At 38.1% G+C, this 19,334-nt stretch overlaps 1 protein-coding gene across 1 annotated transcript in view; it reads right to left on the bottom strand.

Moving 5' to 3' along the window:
* EYS (EGF-like photoreceptor maintenance factor) overlaps window positions 1-19,334 on the bottom strand; it is a 636,352-nt gene that overhangs the window by 382,436 nt on the left and 234,582 nt on the right. The window contains exons 16-18 of the mRNA XM_088531218.1: window positions 17,560-17,731; window positions 16,957-17,035; window positions 6,831-7,030 (exon numbers count right to left, since the gene is read on the bottom strand). Coding sequence (XP_088387344.1) covers window positions 6,831-7,030; window positions 16,957-17,035; window positions 17,560-17,731 — 451 coding nt within the window. The remainder of the gene's footprint in view (window positions 1-6,830; window positions 7,031-16,956; window positions 17,036-17,559; window positions 17,732-19,334) is intronic.

The following is a 19,334-nucleotide window of genomic DNA, read 5'->3' as shown; positions in this document are numbered from 1 at the left end:
CGATTTGTTGATACTATTTTCATCGGTTCAGGATGGAGGCTCTGCACAGGTAATCCTTCTCAAGCTACATCTGACTTTGCTGAACACAATAAGAAGGAAGCTTAGAAATGCACATTTCAAAAAAGCCATGCTGGTGCATGAGTGGGACTATCTTACATTTTTAAATCCCAAACCAAACACATCAAATGAACTGGGACCAAAAGATGTGGAAAGGGAGAACGACTAGATGTGGTTTAAATATAACTAAGAAATCTGAGTATTTTACATGGAACAATTTCCCTTCCTTAAAATACTTGGAGAGCACAATCATCAAGCCTCAAAATTCCTATTAGATACTTAATTACATCAAACATATGTAGGTTAGGTTGGATTGTCTTCTGAAAGGTCCCCTGAGACCAATGATAGTTTTATTATTAACTTGCTGATTTGTGTTTGTTGTGGCAGCCAGCTCCTTTAATTAAGGAGACTAAAACACAAAACAAGGTAGGTGGGCGCCCTCTCAGATGTTAATCTGTTTCCTGAAGCCCTGACTCAATGGCATTCTGCCCAGGAAAGAACTAAATTACAGCTCCCAGCACCCCTCTCGCTTCCAACGACTTGTTTTCCTTTTAAACCAAGGTTTTAAAGACAGAAACATACTTCAGATAGCACACAATTCAAGGGCTATCCCAGAGGGTATTTTTCATATTCATTTCAGGAAGAAGCCTGTTGTGTTGCCCATGTAATTAATTCCCACATAAATTCAGAAGTTGGACCATTCACAGTACTAGTGGGCGAAACAGAATAAATACCATAACTGAAGCTTGCAGTACTGCCCAAATTTAAGACAGTTTGACATTTATCCTTTACTGGATACTTTTTGTTACTTGTTATTTCCAGTTTTACCAACCGCAGCAATACAAATTAAGTCAGACCTCCAAAATCCTGAGACTCCAGAAGATACTTTGTTTTAATCTTTCCTCCTGCCCCTTGCACATTATGTAACAACTAGCATTGCTAAGACTTCTCATTCGTTCGGGTGTTTATGGCCTTTTGCTCGGACAGGAGCTCCTTCTCCCATTCCTAGTTATGAATTACTGTTTTTCAGCTTCCAAATCAGCTCTCCTATTCATTTTGATCATCCGTTTTCTTCAGACCATGTAAACCTATTGGAATGGATGGCAGAAAAAGAAGAGCGTTCATATTGTCATTTCACAGCACAGGAGCAAAACCACTCTAATGCTCTTTTTATGTTTGCTGTTTCCACCTTCTCCACTTTAGTTGAAATAGCAACAGGTCTTAAGGGAGTAGATTGTGACTGTCTGTCAAAGCATTCAAATGTGGAAGAGACAACCACCCAAGGGGGCTCCTTCACCAGCTCCCCTCAAAAGAAGAGGTTAATATGAAGAAGGACACTTTTTTCATGACCCTGTCTTACATCCCCTTACCTTACTGCAGTCTTACATCACTGATGAAAAGCTTTGTAATCTTGGTAACACTGAAGACCTTGGTTTTAGTGGTTTGCAATTTTCCAGACTCAGCTTGCCTGAAAAATTCCTCCTGACTGCCAATGCCAGCCCCAGAAAAAAACTTCTCTCTGTATTTGGTCTGAATTCCCATGCAGAATAGAGAAACGTGAAGCTTGTCGTTTAATTCAGAACACTCATGTGTGTAAGGAGAAAGTAAATTGCACGATCCAGAACTTGAATAAATGAGACCACAGTGAACATAAGACATATAACTAGAAAGATGGAATAAGAGCATGAATACAGTCGAATTGACAAACTGGACAACTGGGCGCTGAAAAACCTTACGAAACTCAACAAGGCCAAGTACAAGGTCCTGCACCTGGGGAGGAATAACCCCAGACACCAGTACAGGCTGGGGACTGACCTTCTGGAGAGCAGCTCTGCAGAGAGGGACCTGGGTGTCATGGTGGATGATAAGTTGACCATGAGGCAGCAGTGTGCCCTCGTGGCCAAGAAGGCCAATGGCATCCTGGGGTGCATTAAGAAGAGTGTCTCCAGCAGGTCGAGGGAGGTGATCCTGCCCCTCTACTCAGCCCTGGTGAGGCCACATCTAGAGTATTGTGTCCAGTTCTGGGCCGCACACTACAAGAGGGATGTGGAGCTTCTGGAGAGAGTCCAGTGCAGGGCTACAAGGATGATCAGGGGCCTGGAACATCTGTCCTATGAGGAGAGGCTGAGGGAGCTGGGCCTGTTCAGCCTGGAGAAGAGAAGGCTGAGAGGGGATCTAATCAGTGTCTATAAGTACCTCAAGGGAGGGAGTGAAGAGGATGGTGCTGGTCTCTTTTCAGTGGTGGCCACTGATAGAACTAGAGAAAACAGCCAGAAACTGAAATACCAAAAGTTCCACAGGAACTTAAGGAAAAATTTCTTAACAGTGAGGGTGACAGAGCCCTGGAACAGGCTGCCCAGAGAGGTTGTGGAGTCTCCTTCTCTGGAGATCTTCCAAACCCGCTTGGATGCAGTCCTGTGCCACGTGCTCTAGGTGACCCTGCGTGTGCAGGGGGGTTGGACTAGATGACCTCTAGAGGTCCCTTCCAACCTTAAGCATTCTATGATTCTATTAATTTTCACACTAGTTATGAAATAACAGGCGATAAGCAAGGTATCAGGCTATAGAAATGGTCTGTGTGCAGGTGACAGCCCATGGCAGAAGTGACCCCATGTGAATTATCTTAGCGTGTACTGAGGGGTTCGATAAACCGTAATATATTGAGCTTATTGGCACAGTTATTACATCTCACTCAGCATGCAGAGATTTAATCTCATAAATAGACCACAGCTCTCTCCAAGAATCAGGGCAACTTTGTTCACCATCTGGTTGTAGCTTAGAAACTTACCACAACTGATGGCAGTGGAAGAAATGCATCACACTAGAAAGCAGGTGTTGAAAGAAGCACATAGAAAAAGCAGACTGGTGCTTCACACAGCAGGCTGCTATAATGACAGAATTCTTTAACAAGCCTTATTTCTAAAATACTTCATGCATGATCAGTATTGTTCACATGTAGCCATCCAAAATGGACTCTAAGATCTTTAATATTAAATAAATTTGAGTACACTAAAAGGTATTACCTAATCTTTGGAGAATTTCTTGGAGAACATTATCTAATATTAGAGAAGTATCTAAGATGACAGCAGCAAAAAACTTCCCAGGAGGAAGTTAAGCAACAGCCCATGCCAAGCCTTGCTGGCGTGTGCTAAGGCTTGTACAACACTTTGGTTAAGAAGATAAACATAGCAGTAATGAATGAGGCATGAGTCTTGTAAAGAAAGAAGTGATAATTTAACCAGACTTGAATAATGTCAGAAAAGAACTCTTGATTATAGCATTTTCCAACTTCAGAGGGTATGACTTTGCTATGATTTATATAATTTCTCTCTTTTTGTGTGTATTTGTGTGTGCATGTGTGTGTGACATGTGTACATGGACATCATAAGTCACCCAACAAACAAGATCCGTAACATATTCAGAGCACAGATAGTTAAAAAGGAAAGTATCTGTATTTTGTAATTTTGTTGCAAATCTTGAGCACAACTGATCCAGGAAATACTTTAACATGTGGAAAACAAGCAAATAAAAATCAAAATGCCCCAAAGAAAACCCAAATCCCGACTAACCAGTTTTCCATATAGCCACTAGCCAGATGCTAGAGCCACAGAAAACAACTATCCACCACCTTGGGTTCTGCTCCAACACCTGCTCACTCAGTCACCAGGTGCTCCAGACAAGGAATCTTCTGCATCAACTGCTGGTAAACCTCACAACTAGGATGAGATTTAGAGCAGGAAAGCAAAGGAGAACTTGACTGGACAACGTATGGAGCAAACCGTTCCAGCTGTCCTGCTGTGAGCGGGGTGTGCATGTGCGTGGACTAGAGGACCTCCAAGGGTCCCTTCCACACTCAGTGACGTTGCGTGTAGTTCTTGTTCCTTCATGCTAGGAAGGATAGAACAGAAACCAAAACATTTTGAAGAAGGGCGATGAAGATGGCCAGAAGTTTGGGATGGCTTCTCTAGGTGGAAGGACTGATAAAGTCAGGAATCTTCAGACCGGAAAGAAAGGGCTATGGGGAGATCTGGTAGTGCCCCACAAAAAGCAGGGAGAAGATGGCTTACAAACAGCTCCCCATTCTCCCTTCCCACAGTAAAATTACAGGGCAACACATAAAGCTAGTAGGGGCCACAGTTAGAAGATACAAGTGGAAGTAGATCTTCATGCCACACGGAATAGCCGAGGCCAGAAGGGACCTCTGGACGTTGTCTAGTCCAATCCCAGTGTTCCAAGCAGGTTGTAGACGGTTCAAGGGAAGACTAGATAAGCACTTAAGAGACTGGCTGAGCTCTAATAAAAAGATAAATCACACAGGGCTGAAAGTAGTCGGGGAAAGGCTATGAGAGTATATGATGGGAAGCATCCTATCGGAAGTATCCTGTGTATTGTTCTTACAGGAATCAGACTATAGCCTCTGTGAATACAGAGTAGTGGGCTACATGGACTCTGCATATGCAACATCAGAGATCCTTTTTTTTTTTTTTTAATCTAAATGAATGAAGCAAGCCTGTCTTGAGACATTTAAATGAGCAGTCTTAATCAGAAATTGATTGGAATCTGAAACTTAATGCCAAATTAAGAAGTTTTAACATCTGTCAGCTCTCTTCCATGGCAACTACTACCAAACTCCAAGGAGAGAGCAGCAAATACTGGTATCAGTATTTGTAAGAACTCAGCATAAATTTTATTATTTTTGAAAGATGCAACTCTTCCAAATGCTTCCTCCAAAGCAAAAGATATTCATCTGATACACTGTAAAGATGCATAAAATACAGACCATATGTATGAAAAGAAACAATTTCAGCTCACAGGCATTCAGCTTCAGGCATTTCTTGAACCCTCCTAACATTTACTTCCTCATTCACTAATTGAGTAGATTAATGTCTGAGTGTATGCTCTGTGGTATGTCTTTAAATTTAATTTAACCCTGAATGACAGAAAAAAATGCATGCATGCATTATGTATTAAACTTGTATAATTTTGTTATTCACATTTTGTAATTAGTACTAATTAAAATTTCTAGAAAAATTTGAAGTATTTCATTCACATGTGACATCTCAGAATGACACTCATCAGATGTGACATCTCAGAATGACACTCATTCTCCTTCTCTCATAGGTGAATTTAAATTTTTAGCTTAAAAATAAAATCTCCCTTTCCTTTTTCTGTATTGGAATTTCTCCAGAAAACATAATCATCACAGCAAGTTCATCAGGAGGAGTAAACAAGCATTTGTACTAATAGCACAGAATAACTTCTACTGTCTCTGGTGCATTTTTCTCCCAAGCTTTCTAGCCTCACAGAATGAAGACACGAGAGTTTGGAAAACCCTTTGAAACAAAATTCAGAACATTTGGACGTTCAACTAACACTGATGATGACTGCCCGGGCACCTTATAAAAAAAGAGCAAAGCACAGTAAAAGAACAAGGTTCTAGCAGCGTAGTGACAAAATAAAAGTGGCAAAAGAGGGACACCTCAGTAATGCTGGTTTTCACACGCAAGATACTCAGTCTGCTTCAGGTACTTTGAGACATTCTAAAACTCTCCGCTAGCTTCCTATGTTTATTAAGAAGATGGAGAACACAGGTTAGCAGGAAACAACCCTTCAAGCCTATCTTTATTTCAGTGCCACTGATGAGTGTGACGAAAACACAGACCATTACTAAATCATAATTTTTGTAGTTTAATTAAAAATGTGCATTATAAAGCTGTCAAATGATTACATGCAACAAGTAATGATTATTATCACCTCAAAATTAGCTCCTATTTTTAACAACAAAAGTGTTGTCCTTAACTTTCACTTTTGGCCACAAAACAAAATTAATATGTTAAACAGATGATTGTAGTTACGTAAGATATTTATGCCTCATACTATGTGTATTAAAAATATTTTTGTTAAGATATTAAAATTTCTATAAATGTAGCAATTCAATTTAGATATTACTCAGCTGATATACTCACTAGGCATACTAGACTAATTAAAACGTATTAAAAATGTGGAAGGTTAATTTTAAGGGAGCTTTGCAATAGTCCATGCATATAAATGCTAAGGATAGCCCGTACTTAGGTGGAAACCTTAAGAAGTCGGAAGAATGATAAACCATAGGAGACTTCTTTGAATATATGTCTGTACACACACAATACGCAAACTACTTTTCATCTAGATTTGGTTGCAAATTCACTTGCTGCGCATTGTTTCTCTTTAAGAACAAAGCACAGGACTATGAACATATTTATACTGGACTATGAACATATTCATAATATGATGCTGGGCAATTTTCAGAGCTTAGGTTGAACACTTAAAGATGGAATTCTTAAAAGTTTTTTCAGGTAAAGTGCATGACATGAAAGATTGAGTAATTTCAGATAACAGTATTTTTTGAGTACCAGAGTTATTTACTTCATTGTAAGTGATTAAGGATTTTTCTATTGTTTATAATTTCAATATTAAGAATGTAGTTTTCCAAGTTTTGCAGATGTCTAAAATGAATCAACATGTCCCTGCTGGAGCAGGGGGGTTGGACTGGATGATCTCTAGAGGTCCCTTCCAGCCTCAACCATTCTGTGAATCTGTGAATCTGTGAACGTAACATCAGAAAACTGAAATAATTAACCCTGATTACTTTAAAACTTTTTTTAAATCATCTGCCACGCTGCTGAAGTGCTATTAAATTCAATTGATTTAACATACTGCATGTAATAAAACTGCCCAAAATTCTTAACTGATCAGTGTATATTAATTGCAACAGTTGTAGTATTTTTACTAACCTGCAATGAAAGGTTCTGCCAGGTCCATCCACACACACGCCTCCATTGTAGCAGACAGCTGAGTTCAGTGCAGGTTCATTGCAAACATCAATATCAACTTCACAAAATTCCCCAGTGTATCCACTGAGGCAAGTACAAACAAAAGCGTTATCCAAATCTTGACAAGAACCTCCATTAATGCAGGGAACAGACTCACATTCCTGAGGAGATAAATTATAACAAATTGACTACGTTTGCATCATTCCTTCATTCATACCTAAAGGAACACCAGGAAGAGACCAAGGAGTTAGTCTGGGGATTACAGAGAGAGTGGTGGACTTTACTGCCTGAAACACAAAAGCCTCCAACTGGGGTTTTTGTTTTAAACAAGATCCTTTCTTCGATCCTCATACTCAGCCTTAAAAGCATGCTTGCTCCTACTTATTAATCCTGGAGAAACACAAGTGTATTTTTATGTAACTAGCCTTATAGGCATAAATATGCTTCCTATTCATGATTCCCTTACTATTTTTTTAAAGCATAGTCTTGAGTTATCATTTATGTTATTCTACCTGTTTAGCTCTGTTTTTGTAGTAGGGTCTAGCATTCAGTAAAAAAGCTGTGCCTGTAAGACAATTCTGGACTGAATACATAGATAGCTTACAGTAACAAGTACATTCTCCTTTATCAAACAGTGCTTTTCAAATAGATACTTTCTGATTAGCAATTACTATGCATCACTGCAAATAGAAACATGTAGACATTTTCATGTGTTCACATAATAACAACTCACCAACAAATTAATTAATAACAATTCACTAATAAAGCTTATGTGAAAATCACTAAATTTAAACCATGCAAACTAGCAGCAAATTAGTGTTTTACTACAGAGTTCATTAGAGTTTAATTGTACAAAAGTGACACTTTACCCTGGTTTTTGCCTGTATGTTAAAGAAGTTTTATGTTTTGCTAGCTCGAGCCACTATTTTAAAAGCTAATTTATTCTCACATTTCCTTCACTTTAGAAGGGTTAACTCCTTAAGGATGTCCAAGGGCACTTATTAAATTTCCTGCAGGTACTGCAGTTGCTTTGACAGAATGCAAATTCAGATATCCATAGGGAATTATGAGAAAACAACATGTTTTCCTATCAGCTCTCCAGCTGGGTGTATATAGGATGATTTATTAGAGAGCATTACATGAACTAATTGAATTACACATCCCATAGGAAGATGAGGATAGTTTCATAGACTGCCAAAACTCCTATGTCTAGGGTCTTGAAGTCTTTTGCTATATTAATTAGACTTGCTGTGAAATATAAGACTTTTTTGTTTTGTTTTAAGGAATCTCAATCCACAAATTAAACTTCTTGGCTTTTTTTTTTTCCTATTCCAGTAACTTCTTTCATCTAGTTTTCTAATTTGCATTTACTTGTATCTGTATTAGTTCTATTTTTATAGCCTCACTCCTTAGCAGAATATAAGCAAAATCTATCAAATCAATAGACAAAATCTCTACCAAATTAATAGAAGACAGAGTATAAAGAATAACTGTGAAAATACCCCAAATCATCAGAGTTGTAAGGGATAGGTTCAAAGCTATAAAGAATTTTCAAAGCTCTGAATATGCCATTACAACCATACCATGTTCGAAATTTAATATAAACCCTTTTTTTAGTGCTCCAGCAACATTTTACAAGACCACACACAGTAACCAGAATTATTTTTTTAGACAAACATAAGAAAGACAGTTTTGTAAGACAGAAATCACAGCAATTACTGTACAGTATATTTGGCTCACTGCAGTTAAAGTTCATCACCAAACAATCAGGAAAACAGACTTTCTGTTACCAAAGCACTTACTTATATTCTGCACTGTTCTACACTCAGGCAAGAGAATTGTTTCAGCAAACAAAAACAACTGTGTTGAAAATCCTGCAAACACACTTAGCCCAAACCAGGCAGGCTGCTACAACTCCACAAAGTGCTGGTACCCACAGTCTGAAAGAACAACAACATTAGAGAGCAACCTAGCTGTGACCACTGCTGGTTAATTTAGATTCTAGCAGGGACTAACTTCCATCTCAGCATTAGGAAATAGCTGCCTCTACAGCTAATTCCCAACTTGTTTGATTCTTTCAACCCATAAAGAAAAGCACCCCAAAGTACCTGTGCCATTTCAGGTTTGTCTTTCTTTTTATAGTGACCAACTTGTAACTACGGCCCCTCACCAAACAGTTCCCAAATGAAAGCAGGGATTGCAGAGATTTTAATGTTTTTAATGAAGTTCTTTCAATAATGCATTTTAGAAAGTGATTTGTTTTCAGAATATACTTATTTTACCTTAAACTTGCAGCAACAGGAGCAATTCTTTGGAGAAATGTGTCATTATGTAGTATCACCTCTTGTTTTAAATAAATAGCCTTTGAAATAATCATGAGAAGAACATAGAAACTCTACAGGTCCCTCCCAACCTCAACCATTCTGTGAATCACAGAATCATAGAACCACTATGGTTGGAAAAGACCTTCAAGGTCATCAAGTCCAACCCTAAGCCCCTCAACAAGATGCCTACTGATCCACGTCCCTAAGTGCCTCATCTACACGTTTCTTGAACACTACCAGGGACAGTGACTCCACCACTTCCCTGGACAGCCTGTTCCAATGCTTCACCACCTTTTCCGTGTAGAAATCTTTCCTCATACCTAACCTGAACCTGCCCTGGTGCAACATGAGGCCATTTCCTCTTGTCCTGTTGGTAGTTATTTAGGAGAAGAGATTGACCCCCACCTTACTAGATTGGTTTAGGTTCCAAATGCCACACTGGACACCCATGTATTCAGCAAAGTAGTCAGAAATCAGTATTTTCCTTGTCTTTGCAAGGTTATTGGATGTACTGGCAGCACAAAAGTTCTGGTGTGATTTGAGATTCTGATATCGACAGAAGATAAGACACACACAGCAAGTTTCAACAGAATGTGAAAAAATAAGCATGAATGTACCAAAGCAGTTCAGTTCCGAAACAGAACTGCCAATGCATCTGTCTCCATCATCATATACTCCAAGGTACTTGCTACATGCATAGAGCAAGTGTCTCACTACATTATTTTTGATCCTATGAAGATTTTGTGTAAATTCTAACAGCATTTTGGTGGCAGAGAATGTTGAAAAAGAAAAATGACTAAAAATACACACACCGAAAAAAAATCACGACAAAATTCAAAATCAAAGCCAAATCCTCTAAAAGTAAAAAAAGAGCTTTTAATTCCTTTTTAGGTTTGAGAGCAAAGCCACTCCATTTAGAAAGCAGAGTGTTGAGATCTCCATACCCCACAGAGCAGCCACAGCACTGTGAGTCAGGGGAGTGCAGAAGTGCTGATAACTTTCTCTTCTTTCTCCTCATTTTGTTTAGTTCCTCACGACTTTCTACTAATAGTCACTTAAAAAAAAAAAAAAAAAAAAAAAAAAAACGATTCCCTCAGTTTTCTTCTTCAGCTAACACTCTGACTCTCAGGCTTCTCTGAGCACAAGCCAGAGGCACAGGGCTTTCTTGTTGCTGCCTCAGTGTGTGGGCTATATCCGGAGAGCTCTTCCAAACTCAAACTAGTGTGAGCTCATACGCCTATTGCACTCTTGTCCAAGAAATTACACAGTACTTCAGGCCTTGGAGATTGCTTATTTTTTAAGAAGAAAATTGAGATAATTCGGGTGTTTCTTTTGTGCAATCCTGTTTATCACAAACGGCATAGAAATCCACTGTTCTGTCAGAGCAGAGTGAGTAACCTGCCCAAACTAAGCTGTGCTGGCTAGCATTTTCCTGCAGCAACCCTAGTCTTTCCCTTGTCTTCTCTGCTTCCCTCAGCTTTCTGGCCCATGTCCTTCACAGGCAGCTTCAGACAAACCAGCCTTGCAGCCACCCATCTCCAAGAAACCAGCAGGCCACAGGACCTAGCTGCTGCTCTGGCCTCATCTAACCAGTTTGTTCTTTCTGTGAAGAGACTTGTTCTCCACCTCCTTGGTAAGGAGCACGAAATGAAGGTGCTCCTTACCAGCCCCAATCAGAATGGCGCTCTATCTACCCATTCTTCCTGCAACAAAGTAGCAGATCTGATGCCTGGGGTTCGGGTGTTACAGTGGGGCAACATCCCTCTTCCCAGCTCATTCTTACATCACAGATCTCCTTTTCACATGATGCTACACAGAGCATAAATAACATATACAGCTTAAAAAATAATTAGACAATTAGACAATTCTAATTCCCTACCTAGTCCTTCCTAATTCCCTACCAGATCCTTCCCTACCTATTGAAAACAGTAACTAGGATACTGTCTGCTATAAATACATACAGACTATTCACCAATCTTTATTTTGACATGTGATGCATTCTATTGCATGGTCTAACAGGTTAGTACCTGTTTCTGCACATACTTACAATATAAGGCTTTACAAATGAAAAATAAGATGTGCAGCCTTTAATAGAGCTCGAACCTAGATTTCTAAAATATCTAAATATACAATATTATTTTGTAAGATATGTAAAAATGCTGTGTTAATTTAATGTGTTAATATGATTTTATAGGTTAGGTAAAGCAGCTATGGACATTAATGAGGCAAATAATAGATATGCCTTTTAGTTCCTTTGAAAGATACTGTACCATGGTTTAGTTTGTTTAATTTATCACAAGTGCAATCATCTGATGTAATGATGACTGCTACTAAGACCAGAAGACCCTGGTTTCTTTTGCTAGGATTTAAAAAAAAAAAACAAAAGTCTTAGTTCAAACTGTGAGGTCCCCTAAGTTATAACCTTTTCAATCCACATGGGAGTGTAAAGTGCACTCCTTGTTTCAGATAAATCCCAACCGTATTGCTGCCTTGTACAAACTTGAGAATTACGTTAAGAATATATTGAGATGTTTTTAAAGATGAATGCTCCAGATGTCTATTTCTTGTTTAACAAACTTATAAATTAAGTATATTTGCTTTTGTTTCATTTTATTCCATTTTATAGCGAGCAAAAATATTGTAATTGATGTATTTCCTTTAACATTTTTTTTGCTTATATTTCTAACTACCCATTTTGTAGGTATATGGATGTATAATTCTTAACTTCCCCATTTTTTAAGTGCACCAAATATACATGAAACCTTATGTGAAATGGACAGCACAAAAAATCCAAAAAAATCCATTTTTCAAAATGCTGTAGTTTTTCAAAGTCATTCAATTTAAAATGTGTTTTGAATTACAGTATCTTGCTTTGTAATTTGGGATTATGGACACAAGAAGAAGAGAAAACAATGAAGAATTAAGTATTTTTTAGTCAATGCAGAATGCAGTGATCCATTTGGCCCAGTGTCATGTGTCTTGCAGCAGCAAAAAAGAGCTTGTTTAGGAAGCTCATGTGAACCTGGCCAGAGGTTCCTGCTATGGAATCTCCCCTGCGCCTCCCAGCATCCAGAACTGTGGACTCAGAGATGCTGAACAGCACTTTCCTGACTGGGTCATTTCTTACTTGTTTCTGAACCTGTTGCCCTAGGACTTGGTCTAACGCCGTAGAACGCACTGCACAGCTGCCTGCCTCACTAGCCTTCTGCAGCAACAGTTCTCTGCCTTCTGCGAAAGAAGGAATTTCTTTCTTAGTCTTTCTCCTACAAGTTTCATCAGGCCCCAGTTCTTTTATTGCAGGATTTGATGAATAATTTTTCTGTATTTTAGCTTGTCTACCACTTCCATAATATTCTAAATTTTAAATACATTCTCCTCAGCCTTCTTCTCTTTGAACTGAATAGTTTCAGTCTTTTAAATCTTTTCTCACAAAGCAGCAATCTAACCCCTTCATCCCTCCTCTGCACTTCTCTACCTGTCATACCCTTCTTGAAAGGCAAGGTTCAGAACTGCACGGCACCCAAAATATGAGTTCACCCAGGTTTTACTTGGCAGTGAAATGATGCTCTCCCTTTTGCTCCCAGTACTTTCCCCTCTATTTACTGTTTTTTCACTGTTTTGGACTGTGACTGCACAGTGAGTCAGTGGTTTCAGAGAATTACCAATGATTGCTCCAGTTTTTCTTTTCTAAGTTGTAGCTGCCAGTTCTCATTTCAGCTGTAGACATGTTTTAGACTACTTTTTCCCCTAGAAACATTGTTTTAGACTGAAGTATTATCTATCACCTTCTTACTCCATTTTATGAGACCCTTCTTTCATTCCTCACCATAGTGCATCATTTGACTACTTGAAAAAAAGCTAACATATTCCTTAAACTTGAGTATTTCATTGTCCACTTCTCTTTTTTTAGCCTTATAATAGAAAAGCAGAATAAAGCCATTCTCAGCACCAATCCTGGGGGACCACATTGATGACCCTTCTCTTTCCTAAGTGTCCACTAAGCTTTACTCTTCACTTCCAACCCTTTAACCAGCTTTCAGTCTGAAGTGAGCTTCTCCTCTAGTATCACGGCAACTTAGTTCCTTTAAAAACATTTTTGTTCAACCTCAATAATAGCATTTTGAAAATCCATATTCCACGTAACACTCTTCAGCAGCACGTTTACTGACAAAGAAAGAACTCCAGCAAGATAACAAGGCAGGATTTACTTTTGCAAAACCTGGGCTCTTTCTCGACAGACTATCTTTATGCAGCTGCTCCCTCAACCCAGACTTTATCATCTCACCAGAACTGAAGTAGCTTCACTGAGTTAAATACCTTGTAGTTCCCAGGGGCTTTTTTGGAATTACAGTGACAATCTGCTGCATCTCTATTTGCAATAACAGGTTACACATCTTGACCAGAACCAATAATTTCACTCTTGATTTCCTTCAGAAGTATTTGGATATTGCCACCTGCCCAGGCAGACTCATAAACACCCCACTCATATATTCAGCCTAACAATTCCTGTGTATTTCCTTCAAATTCAGCCATCTGCTCCAAACGTCTACAAGAATCTCCTCACCATATTCAGCAGTAAAAGTTAACCCAGAGAATTACCTGAGCCTCCCTTGCTATGACCTTACTATGCCTCAGTACTGTTCTTACACAGCTACCATCAAGCAATCCCACCAGGTCCCCATCTGGCTTCCTGTTTTGGTACTATACAGAACCTTCTACTGCCAGTTAGAGAATTCATTAAAATTACATTTTTGACTTTCCTGTAAACATCTGATCTAATATTTTTATGGATTACTCTATTATCATTTGGGCAGTCTTCTCATTAAAATGACACTCTTTCCCTGTGATAGCCTCTTTACCTTTCCCACTAAGCCATTCAGGGGTTTTGGACTGCTATACACTCTTGAATTTTGGCACACATTTTATTTATCCTTTTAGTACCTTATTTAATGGTCTCCAGGCTGCTTGTAGGTGTCTTGTGATTTTGGCCTGCTCCTCTTAAGTTATTTAAAAGTTTAGCTTATTTTTAAATAGTTCCCTTTCCTTAAATTGAATGTCTATATATACTAGATTTACTTGACTTCCTCCCATGCTACTGTTATAGATCTAATTGTATTACAGCCACTAACAGATGGCAGCTCTGACATTTTCACCTCTTGAGCTAGGTCCTGCTCTTTTCCAAGGCCCAGTAAGTATGAGAGAGATTGAGCTTGTTTGGTCACTCTTATGCTATTCGACACTTGTCAGCATTTTCCAAGCATCTAGTTAAAATATTTTCCATAACCCTTCTAATTTGCATTCAATAGTCTGGGTCTATTATAAAGAGGTACAAGCTGCCTTTGGTTCCTCCAGTCCCAAATTCACTTTCAAATGAATTTGGATTATATTTGTCTGTACCATTATTCACGCTTGAGATATTGAATCTCTGTCTGCCTCTTAGTTCTCACATGAAATTGGCAGTATTTCAAATAAAGCTACATGCAAGTCCTGGATTTCAATTTCCTGTCTAGCCCAAATAACCTGAAGAACTTCTCTTCTACACCTTTCTACATCACTGATATCAACCCAACACAGCCCACAACTGTTGGTTCCTTTCCAGTACACTCAAGTAATCTCTCTAGATCACACTGCAAGATTCACTAACTTTGCACATGTAAAGCAAACTACCTTACATCCATGTCTTCTTGGCTGTCATAAACCTAGTTTCCTGTGTACTTAATAATTGCATATTCCTACATTTTATGATTTTCTGGGCTGTGTAACTATCCCCGATGCAAGAGCATAGAGTGCATAACTCTTGATAGGTGTTTCTTTTTAAGATACCAGCTGATCAGTGGAACAGGCCCCTGGGATTTACATACTCTGTAGTAGCAGAGGGCTTGTGGCAGTGGAGACAGTGGAGTGTCTTGCAGTTCTCATTCATTTACCCGTGTCTATTACTCTCCTCTGTTCTAATCTCTGTCCTCTATTTCTTTCACATCACACATTATTACATCTAGAGTATCTCTAGGGAAATATAGTATATACACACCTTTTATTTTTAAATTAGTTACTTGAATCAGCTTAGCTGCATACACCTTCATACACAGAGATATGTATCTTCAAGACAAGGAAATGCTGAAATGTATGTACATGCATGCATTCCTTTTTATTTTTTAATATATGAATAGTAAATGGCAAATGTTAATCTACAAGAAAAAAATCATACAGCACAAGCCTAGCATTATCATCCAGATGTGAACACCACTACTTATTTGTGAAGCCTTGCTCATTTCTGCAGGTTGCATAGGCATGATATATATGCCTGAGTGACCATCAAAAGGCATTACTTTTGCCCTTAAAATTATGACATCTTTAGCATAGTCTAATCTGGGAAGCATAGTACATACAAATAGAAAGAATATCAAAAAAAATGAAGCCATCCTTCTGACAGACTTATGTGTCAAATAAATATGTATATTGTTTCTTCCTGTGAATTTCTAATCTATGCATTCTCAAACACCTTGGTATGAAACATGGTTACATTTTGAATATGATTTTATGCAGTTGTCTACAGGTCATTTAATCTCTCATTCTCTCTTAAGGGAGGAAAGCGTAAATCATCAGTGCTGCCAGAGAAAATATTACCCAGGGGTATTCTGTGTTAGCATTGGCAACAGTAGATAATCATGTAGATCTGCAATATTATATCATGATGCACACTCTCTTGATTTAAAATACTTATTTTCTGACTTTTCATTTCTCTAAAGAGAAGATGGAGGATAACGTTCCTGCTAGATTTACTCCTTGTGTGAGACTGTAATGCATTTCCAAGAGGAAAGTTATACATCATACTTCAGAATTTTTTTAGCTATCTAGTACTTGTAGTTGTAAACCAAAATCCAGGCGTGGCATCTACATGCAGATGTTGAAAAGAAGCTTGCACAGCATATGGGTACTTTTTCCTGACAATTCAGATAGACAGACAATACTACAACTCAAAAAGATGCAGATTTCAAGGCAGACCTTGTCATGAAACCAAACTCTTACTTAAAAGAACCAAATCTCAAGATCTGAAAGGTCTCTTTTGTAAAACATTCTACAGAATATCTGAAATAGTCTAAAAAGTCTGAATGAATCCCATGCTCTCCTGCAAATGTGGCCAATTTTCTAGGAGGTCTTTACTGTTATGACAGGTACAGCGATCTTCTAAGAATTGGTTTGCTGACCACTGGAACCTTCATGACACAGACTCAAATATCCAACAACCTTTCCTACAGTAATGCAAAATTACTCCTAAACCTGGAGGAGGGATTGGGAAGTGTATTTTGTATGCCATAGTTCCATCCCACAGAATCCCACAATTACCCGAAATGTGAAATTTTAAGCATGCCTATTTTCAGTGAAGAATACTGCACCCTGAGGTTTACTACTCAAATACAAAAATAAGCTGCAGCAAATAGGGCTAGGAGAGTAAATGAGGTAGTTATATTACCCACGTTAAACTGAAGGATAAATGATTTTAGGGAATGTTGGCTTAGTTTTCTGTGGATTTTCAGAATTTTTACTCACAGATCTCCTTTAAAGATCTTCAGCATTTGTTCAATGCTATTTCTAATTTAGTTTCATATTAGTAAAACATAATGAGCTTTCCAGAACATATTTGAAACAAAATAATTTTTAAGGCATTTTCAACAAACTGAAACATTCAGAAGTTATTTAAATGAGTTTCAAGTAACATATTACTCTTTCCCCTATAATAAAAGTAAAGTCTGAAGACATACATTAATATTTATCTCACATCTTGAGCTGGTCCATCCTGAATCACAGGAGCACTGAAATCCATCAACAAGATCTATACATCTGTAATACAAAACAGCAAAATTCAGATGATGGCAAAACTTTTGGATTTAGCACTAGTTGTATCATTCACTATCATTTTAAAATAGCGGTTTGATGTAGTCTATTGAAATTCACAGATTTTTTTCTTATTAGCTTTTATTACAGGTTTCAGAAGCGTATATTATACATATTGAGAAGTTTTATAAGGACACAGATTTTCACATTAAAAGACACCTTCCAATTTCTACATGTTGGTGAGTAGTAGCTAAAGATTTTCTTTTAAGTATATTAAAGTCTAATTAATCCACATTTACTGAAAACTGCTTTATGCTAATGAACACAAGTGCAAGAGGAACTGATATAACAGTATGTTACATTAGCTTAAACAGGCAACATCTGTCATCTTTAACTATGCTAATACTTCTATTTTATGGAAGAATATAATTAAAACTACATTAATCAACCTTCCCATGTCATTAAATCTTAAATATTACTTGTTAAGTACATTATCTTGGAGATAATAATAGTTAAATAAAAATAGCCACCTTCCATGAAGACAAGGATCTGGCAAGCATTCATTAACATCTATCTCGCACTTTGTTCCAACAAAGCCTCTCTTACAGTGACACTTGTAGGAACCAACATCATCGATGCAACTTCCATTGTTGAGGCAAGGAGCAGACAAACATTCATCTATATTTACTTCACATCTATCACCTGTGTAACAAACAGAGCAATTGCAAATAAGCTTTAAAATTTCACTCAAGCTGTTTAAAAGTTTATCTATTCCTACTGAAAACTCAAAATAATCTGTTTTTATTTAATTACATTGCTCATATAATTCACTATATTCATCTATAAGAATATAGGAATTCTCTATACATATAAACACCTGAGTATGGGTTTACTGCAATATATCACATTGAGAACTTTTGTAAATGTAGCAAGACAAGAAGGGACCTGGCCTTGAGGGCCAACTTGGAAGCAAAATAGCTAAACAAAAAATGAACATTCAAGAGGACATTTTTCTATATACAGTTATTAGAAAGATGAATAGCACAGGTTTCCTGCAAGAGAAATATAAAATGAAAATGATTTATGTCTTGGTTGTGGACTATCTGTAATACTTATGTTCTCAAACTGAATCTTAAATGCAGGGGCTTTAAGTAAATGATTCAAGACAGATAATGCTTTGAATTCGTCATGAAGAGAGATCCACTCTGGCGGTATACTTCTTCACTTGTAATTTTCCTGCAAATTAATGCCACATGTCTTCCATCTAAACATCTCAAAGAACAAAATACTAATTAACAAACACTACCTAGGGATAGCGTAAGATCATCCTGTTTGTGCAAGTGTGGGAGGTACGAAGGACAGGAAAAAGAGTATCTAAGACAAAAGGTTCTTCTCTGGAGCAAAGAGCCCATCAGACTGAAATTACAGCCATCCCTAACTACTCCTAAGGCTCACCATTTCACAATAAATATGAAAGGCATTTCTTGTCTCTCTGCAGTGAGTTATTGACTTACATACTTCCACCTATTTTTTTTTTACAATGTTCTCTTAGCTTTCCAATGGAGGCACAGAGGAAACAAGAGCCTGGAGTCCATTTTGCCATCTGTGGCCACCGCTCCAGCAGCCCTAGAGCTGGGGAGCTGTGCTGTAATGGGACGCGTTGAGGAAACCAAGTTTAACAGGGACCCCCAGGCAAGTGAACCCTCTGACAGGGGCTGCTGTATGATTCTGAGGTCGACCAAATCTTGCCTCGGTTACATTTGTCACATGCTCAGACATATATCTGTAAAAATTAAAAAGCTGTTCTGAAACCTGTTCTGCCTCCTCCAATGCAGAAAACGGCACTGAATATTCATGTTCTCTGGACGCTGGCGCTCATATGCAGCGTCTCTGCAACAGCCATTATCTTTTATACCTCCCTACATCTAAGAACTTAAACTACTCAGAAACAGGTATTTTGTGAACATGTTGCCAAAATCTAAATTCAAGAACAGAGCAGCCAAGTTCATCAGTTCTATTACAGAACATGTAATATCAAAGAGGCATTTTTCCTTGTATGTCAGCACTAGGAAAGAAAACATAGGCTTCAACAGAAGCTCATGTGCTTCATCTGCTCTCGTGAAGTAAAGCTTCAAAAGCACTGCCAGACTGGCAGCATTATTGACTAACACATCTTGAGTTTACCCTACCTGCAACTCTGAAGCTGATGGGTTTTTTTGGTAAACAAGAAATTCTGATCTTTGTTCATAAATTGGCTGCATTGTCACTCAATCATGTTTGTATTCCTGATCTTTCCATAGCTGCT

The sequence above is a fragment of the Tinamus guttatus genome, unplaced genomic scaffold (assembly GCF_059628265.1).
Source record: "Tinamus guttatus ecotype Peru unplaced genomic scaffold, ASM5962826v1 Tinamus_guttatus_pri_ptg000402l, whole genome shotgun sequence".
In the NCBI taxonomy this organism is placed as follows: domain Eukaryota; kingdom Metazoa; phylum Chordata; class Aves; order Tinamiformes; family Tinamidae; genus Tinamus; species Tinamus guttatus.
The sequence above is the reverse complement of the archived record's forward strand: the minus strand, read 5'-3'. Positions and strand labels throughout refer to the sequence as shown.